The 7,357-nt window shown below is 54.2% G+C and overlaps 1 protein-coding gene across 1 annotated transcript; it reads left to right on the forward strand.

Moving 5' to 3' along the window:
* The first annotated feature begins 2,413 nt into the window (after window positions 1-2,413).
* SAXO5 (stabilizer of axonemal microtubules 5) lies at window positions 2,414-6,860 on the forward strand. Its single transcript, XM_031438192.2, has 8 exons — window positions 2,414-2,966; window positions 4,083-4,189; window positions 4,282-4,382; window positions 4,625-4,737; window positions 4,819-4,928; window positions 5,275-5,476; window positions 6,039-6,124; window positions 6,633-6,860. Exons 1-8 carry the CDS (start codon window positions 2,414-2,416, stop codon window positions 6,858-6,860), a joined length of 1,500 nt encoding a protein of 499 aa, XP_031294052.1.
* Window positions 6,861-7,357: the final 497 nt, after the last annotated feature.

The raw sequence follows: 7,357 nt of genomic DNA on the forward strand, positions 1-7,357 counted from the left end.
CGAGCTCCCAATTAAGTGCATTCCCATTGCTGTGCAACCATCACCACCATCCACCTCCAGAACTTTTTCATCTTCCCAAACTGAAACTCTGTCCCCATTAAATATCACCTTCCCATTCCCCCATCCTGATATATTTTATGAATTATTTTTATTTGTCAAAACACCTCAAAAAAAGAAAGACAAGGTGGAGAGGGTATAGCTCAGTGGTAAAGCGCAATCTTAGCATAATCAAGGTCCTGGGTTCAATCCTAAATAAATATATAAATAAACCTAACTACCTCCCTGACAAAAATAAAATGAATTTAATTTTTTAAAAAAAGTCACATTTCCAACCAGTAAAAGCATCCAACACAGAGCAAAACCCCGCTTTTTTTTTTTTGTAATTGAAGGAAAGTTGATTTACAATGTTGTGTTAGTTTCTGGTGTACAGCAAAGTGATTCAGTTTTACATATATATACACATATATTCTTTTTCATTATAATTTATTACAAGATATTGAATGTAGTTCCCTGTGCTATATAATGGTCCTTGTTGTTTATCTATTTCATATATATTAGTGTGTATCTGTTAATCCCAAACTCCTAATTTATCCCTCTCCCTCCTTTCCCCTTTGGTAACCACAAGTTTGTTTTCTATGTCTGTGAGTCTATTTCTGTTTTGTAAATAATTTCATTTGTATCATTTTTTAAAGATTCCACATACGAGTGATACCATGTGATATTTGTCTTTTTCTGTCTGTGTGGGAGCCCATGATTGGGTTAACAAATTTTAACAGACCCCAGCCGCTTGTCTCCTTTAAGAAGAACAAATGTGCTTAGTAACTGCTTTGCAAGCAGGCTCCTGTGCGTCCGTCCACACTCCTGTCTCCTTGCCCTAAAAAGCAGAGACAATGCTTTGCTTGCATAGTTGAGGTTTTAGATAGCACTCTGTCGGCCAGAATCCACATGTCTGACTTACTTCACTCTAGGTCCATCTGTGTTGCTGCAAATAGCATTATTTCATTCTTTTTATGGCTGAGTAGTATTCCATATAATACATATATATCTATATATCCCACCTTCTTTATCCATTCATCTGTCGATAGACACTTGCAAAGCCTTGCTTTCTTAAACCTCCCTAGAAGTACCTAAGACAAGCCCAAGTCTGATATGTCAGTGGAGTAAACTCTCCCCACTGCAATGAGTAAGAAGCCCTATGTGTTCAACACATGTGTGTTCCTGGTGGAGCTGGGGCTGGCAGTGGGGAGCATGGATGTCTTTAAGGCTACCTTGGAGGTCTGTGAGCCCTGGGGTGGCATTAAGTGATGCAGTGTGACTCAGAGAGGTTGGCCTATCCTGTGGGAGGAGCATTAGGAAGCAGATGAGAAGGAAAACCTGGGGAAATCATGACAATGGACACCAGTGGCCTCTTGCGTCAAATCCTCACCACTGAAGTTGTTGCCATTGCCAACCCGATTCTCCAGATGACAAAACTGAGACTGCAATAAGTCAAGTTACTGGTCAGGCAGCTCTCCAGCTCTCAGGAGGCAGGATCCCCTGGCCTTGCTCCTGATTTTCCTCCCAGCTGTTTCCAGAGTTGCTGGGGGACCATTGTGACAGCATCGTCTGGGGCAGCTCTTCGGGTCACAATGGGCAAAGCTGGACCACCACAGAATGCAGCATTGTATGGAATATCTGAGCATTCTCTGGAAGACTGGAGGCAGAGGGAGTCTTGAGGGTCAGGCCTATGTAAAGCTCATTTTCTAAGACTCAGTCCCCATGCCCCTTCTTGAGGTAGGTACCCCACCCTCATCCCTGATGAAGCAACTGAAACTCACAGGAGCCCAATGACTTATTCCAAGGTGACCTGGCTAGTAATTTCACCTGTCAAATTTTCCTGTAACCTATTTGAAATCTTCTTGACTTTCGACTATTTCAGGTGATAAAAGGATTGAAAAAGCAACAAAATATACACTGAAAAACTGTGGTTTCGTTAAAACTCTCGGTGCACGTTTTCTAAAAAGATCGACATGAGCAAATAGCTGTGGGCTGAAGTGGTCTGGGAGGGCTTCCTGCAGGAGGTGAGCCTGAGTCAGGGGAGCAGGTGACATCTGAGGGTCTAGTCACTGAAGGGCAGAGAAGAGGGTGAGAGAGACACCTCAGCTCTGAACAAAGGCCAGAGAGTCCCAGTGGGTTAAGCGGGATGCTGGGAGCCTGGAGGAGTGGGAGGCGGGTAGACTCAGACAGCTTGAGGACAGGTGATGGTTGCACAACAATGGGAATTGCACAGGGGCTGCACCTGTTTCTTATAATGTCCCCAACCCCGAGCCCAGTGCCTGGCACACAGAAAGGAGTAAAAGGGAGCACTGTCCTCAGCGGACACTTGCTCAGGCCCGTCTCCTCCCCCGCGCAGGTGGCGCCACGTCGTCCCGCGATGGCCGCGGGCGCCCTCCTGCCGTGCCCCATGTCCCGGCTGGACTTCCTCAAGGCCTCGCACTTCGCGCTGGGGCCCGACGCGCGGCTGCACGTGGGCGCCACGCAATCCACGTCGCATCGGGACTTCCCCGCCTACTCCGGCGTGACCCGTCGGCCTCCGTGCCAGCCACCGCCCCGAGGGTCCCTCTTCCAACAGGACGCGCGCGGGGCGGGCGGGGAGCGCGTGTCGGAGACGCACTGCGTGTACCGGCCCCCGTCGCCGCCGGCGTGGAGGGAGCGGGCGCGCACGCCGGCCATGCAGGCCCGCCACCTGCACGTGCACGCGGACGCGCGCGCCCGCACCGGCCTCTCCACCGTGCGCGCCGACTTCGGCTGGCCCGAGCTGCCGGCGCGCGCCAGAGAGCAGCTCCGCGGCGCGCGCTTCAACTTCGACCGCGACTCGGTGCCATCCGGCGACCCAGCCAAGCTGCGCATCCCGCCCACCACGCACAGGGAGTTCTTCCCGGCCCACGACGTTTGCCCGAAGCCTCAGGAGCCCTGCTGCCACCTCGGTGAGCGCGCGCCCGGGCGACCTAGGCAATTTGCCCAACTTACTGATTCTCAAGGCGGACAGGGATTCTGCGACCTCCCCCAGCGGAAGGTGTCTGGGGATCACTTTGGTCTTCAGAACCCAGAGGGTGCTACTGTCCAGGAGTGGAAGGAGGCCAGGGATGCTACTAAACATCTGACCACGCACAGTACAGCTCCCTACTGTCAACAGGAAATAACTATCCAGCCCCAAATGTCTACTGTGCAGAGGCTGAGAAACCCTGGAGCCTCCCTGAGCCTCAGTTTCTGCATCCACAGAATGGGCATGTCTCCTGAATCACTCCAGGGTCCCGTGCAGTGGGCAGGAGTCATGAATGCTGTTCTGGGGTCAGACATCTGCTAAGTCACCACCACCACCACTACCACAGCCCTAGCCCTGCCGCCTTAGTAGTTGTGTGACTCTGAGCAAGTCGACCTCTCCAAGACTCAGTTTCTTCATCTGCAATGTGGGTGCAACAACGGGGCCCCACTTTATTGTTACTGGTGAAGCCAAAAAAGCCCAGAGTGTACGATGCACCTGTCATATCGTAAGCACTCAGCAAAGAGTACTCTCATTTTCCCAGTTCTGAGGCTCCATAGGAGTCCTGGGGGACGTCACCAATCAGACACCCTCCAAGTTGGGCTCTGGATTGTCAGAACTGGATTTGACTCCATTCTGACTCTGAATTTCTGTGATTTCTGGCAAGTTATTCGACCTCTCTGAGCCTCAGAGAGGCTAAAAGTTGTGGGAATAATACGAGTAAGCCCCCCCCCCATGGGGTGCAAAGCACTTAACCTCAGTGCCTAACTCAATACTTGGTGACTATTCTTTTTTGTTGTTGTTAATGGAGGTACTGGAGATTGAACCCAGGGCCATGTGCATGCTAAGCATGTGCTCTACAACAGAGCTATGCCCGCCCCACCTTCCTGGCTGTTCTTGTTCTCATTATTTTTATTATTTTTGGTGTTTTCCAGACAGGCGTTAGGCCAAGCTAGTCGGGACTGCCCACTTCCCCGTCCCAGGCAAGGAATCAGATCCCAGTGGTCCAGAGGCTGCAGGAAATTGATCTCATTCTTCTTCTCCTCTTGCTCATCCTCAGGGGGTCCCAGTCCCCTCAAGTGGGACTACAGGAGACAGGACGACTGGACCTCTTACCAGAGACAGTTCCAGGCCGAGCCAGGCCCACCTGCCTTGATGTGTAAGAGGGTGTGTTGAGGCTGGGCTGGTGCTGCTGGCAGTGGGTGGGGGCGGCAATGGGGGCTGGGTGGTCTTGACCTTCCCACCCCGTCCACCCATAGGCCTCCTCCAGCGTGGAACTGGGAGACATCAAGATTGGCTATGGGCCCATGAGTCCGGAGCAGAAACAAGCCTACAGGCCCCAGGTCCTGCCCCCAGACAGGTACAAAGGGACCATGGCCTCCTACCAAGATGGGGCAAGGGCAGCTTGTGGGCTGTGCCACCTAAGGCTCTGGGGCCAATTCTGTGCCCTTGGGCCTCCATCACCCACAGGCAAGGTCCAGATCTCCCACCACTAACATCCCCTCTCTTGGCCATTGAGAAGCCTGCCTCTCTCCCTTTTCCTGGGAGGTGTAGGGGCCCTGATCAGACAGCTCCTCACTGCCCATCCCCCCTTATCTGCAGGTATGACAAGGCCCAGGCCTCAGCCCACATCCACTATGTGAATATTCGTCCTGGAGATGGCCTCTTCCATGACAGGACCACCAAGGGTGAACATTTCTATGCCCAGGAGCCAGGTGAGAGCTGGCTGCCTGCCCTGCCCCTCACACCCGCAGCAGCCTCCCAGAGCTGCTCAAGACCTACTCTGTCTCTGGCAGAACCTTTTGTTCTTCACCACGACCAGACTCCGGAGTCACACATTCTGGAAGGAAACAGGTACCCTGGTCCTGGCAACCTGACCACCTCCACGCACTTCTTCCACGGCCAGGTCAGCAGGAAGAAGCAGAATGCAGCAGGGCTCATGAGGGAAAAGGGCTTCCCAAGCAGAGTGAATAATAGCAAGTGCAAAGGCCCTGAGATGGGGGTGAGATTGACACGTGTGCAGAGATCTCCTGGATCTACCTGCATGATGTAGCGTAAGCCACTTAACTACTCCAAACCCCAGTGGCTCTCTCTGTAAAGTGAGATAACAGTACCAACTCCCAGCACCATCACGCGGGACCCAGAGAGGGTGTAAGCCGTCCAAGGTCACGCAGCACCCACTTCTTCCCTCCATCATGATCTTGGGACATCCCTGACTCGGGGAACTTCCCAGATGCCATGTGGTCCTACAGCCGCTGCCTGCGACCAAGCCACCCAGACGCCACGTGCCTCATGAGAAGCTGCAGAGTCACATAACCCTAGGGGAGCCGTCGCTGTTCGGACAGTTCTTCCAGACCTCCATGGGTACGGACTATTCCCCACCTGGGATACCAAAGCCGCCGAAAGCGCCCAGCCTCCACTTGCAGCGGAGCAACCTGCCTTGGGACACCGGAGGTGAGCGCAGCCACTCCCCACCCGGAAAGCCCCGCCCTTGACACAACCGTGGCTCCGCCCCTGGCCAACCCCGCCCCGCCCACTGCCTGACTCTGGCTCCGCCTCCTGAAGAGCTAGATCCCACCCCATGGACCAGGATCCCAACTCTGTCCCTGAACAACGCTGCTCCCGTGTGATCCCACCCGCACTCTGCGATGGCCCCATCCCCTGCATGACTCCGACCCTCTGGTCTGGCCCCGCCCCTCTCCATATCCACCCTCTCCTGAGTCTAACCCTTCATCCTCTGCGAGACTCTGGCTCCGCCCCCTGACCCGCTAGCCTACTCTTCTGGCCCCCTCTCAGTCCCCAACCTCGGCTCGTCTGCCCTAGCCCCGTCCCTGGCCTCCTCAGCCCACCCTGGCTCCCCCCTCCTCCCTGACTCCTAATCCGTCCCCCTCCCCTGACAACGTCAGCGTTAGCCCAGGAACCTTTACCCTATGCTCAGTCTCCCACGACCCTTTCCCCTGGACCCTGCCTATCCTCCCTCAGCCCCTCATCTCAGCCACCCCACTGAAATCTCCAGAACCAGATTTTTTAACCATGAACCAGAAGATGCTGATGCCGCACAGAACAGCTCCAGCCTCCGTGACTGAGGAGATGCTACAGCGGGTGAGGGAGGGGGAGAGGGTATCTCTCTGACCAGGTAGCCCCTCCCCCAAGTCAGTGTAGCGTTATCTCAGGAAGATTATACCATCACTTCAGGCACAGAATTAGTGTCAAGTCCGCTCAGGGTCACTCTAGGGTCACCCCTGGCTCAGGGTCATCTTAATGTCATCCCAGCACCAGGTCATCTCCAGCTCAGCCGAAGGCTCATGTCAGGGTCAACTCATCAGCCACGGTTGAGGGTTAGGGCAAAGTCACCTAGGGTCAACCCAGCCCTGGGGTCATTCCAGGGACCCACCCGGGTTTCTCTCCAGCGTCTTATCCAGCTCCTGGGTCAGCCCAATCTAGGGCCCCCTTTTGCCCCCCTCCCCAGGACCCAATCATCAGCCAAACTGGGCTGAGCCTCTCCCCACTCTCTGCTGTCCCCAGGGTGGTGCGGGGACTACAGGGTGGCCTGGGTGGGCCAGCCACCCTCCAGGCTGCCCTGCTGAGCTCCCCCATCCTGACTCCACAGTGCAAGTATAGCCACTGGGAGCCCCCGCTGGGTGAACAGCGCTTCTTCTCAACCCAAAACAGTGATGAGTTTCCCTTCAAGTACAAGGGCCCAGCAGTGCTGAGACGGGAAAGCCTCCAGGAGAGTCATGTGCCACTGGGCTCTCCTCACCAGTGGGGCTGTGGTGCTGGGAAGGTAGACCCTCAGGCCCCCCAGATCCCTACCTACCCATGCCCTAGCCAGCAATAAACACTGCTTTGGCAACATCCCACCACTTGCCATCAATTAGCCATGGAAGAGGATGGGGTGTTTGTGGGAGCAGGGGCAGTACAGGAGAGAATGACTCCGTGGAGAAGCCCTGAGCAGATACTTCTGCAGACCCTGGGTCTGGGGACCACTCTGGGCAGGGAGACCATCCCAGCTTGTGCAAAGACTGGGTGGTTGGACTCCGTGTAAGGTGTTCAGGTGCAGCAACAAGTTCTGAATGATGTGGGAGGATGGACTTAACCATGCTGGACAGAGGCAGTGTGGTGATGGGTTGAGAATGTAAGCTCTTGGTGCTGAATGGACAGAGTCCAAATCTTGACTCCTCCGTGTACTGGAAACAAGTCTTGGGCAAGTCATTTAACCCCTCTGAGCCTCTATTTGCTCCTCTGTAAAATGGAGATAAATAATAGCTCTCACTATCATTAGATTGTTATAAATAAGAAATGTTCACACTGGTCAGTGTGGGTGGCTGGGGGTCA

The sequence above is a fragment of the Camelus dromedarius genome, chromosome 27 (assembly GCF_036321535.1).
Source record: "Camelus dromedarius isolate mCamDro1 chromosome 27, mCamDro1.pat, whole genome shotgun sequence".
NCBI classification, from domain to species: Eukaryota; Metazoa; Chordata; class Mammalia; order Artiodactyla; family Camelidae; genus Camelus; species Camelus dromedarius.

Excerpts from the sequence above, each read along its gene's own strand:
- SAXO5 (XM_031438192.2), top strand. The coding sequence starts at position 2,414 with ATGGCCGCGGGCGCCCTCCTGCCGTGCCCCATGTCCCGGCTGGACTTC. Across the intron at positions 2,967-4,082 it reads GGAGCCCTGCTGCCACCTCG|GGGGTCCCAGTCCCCTCAAG; the intron begins GTGAGCGCGCGC and ends GCTCATCCTCAG. Across the intron at positions 4,383-4,624 it reads CAGGTCCTGCCCCCAGACAG|GTATGACAAGGCCCAGGCCT; the intron begins GTACAAAGGGAC and ends CCTTATCTGCAG.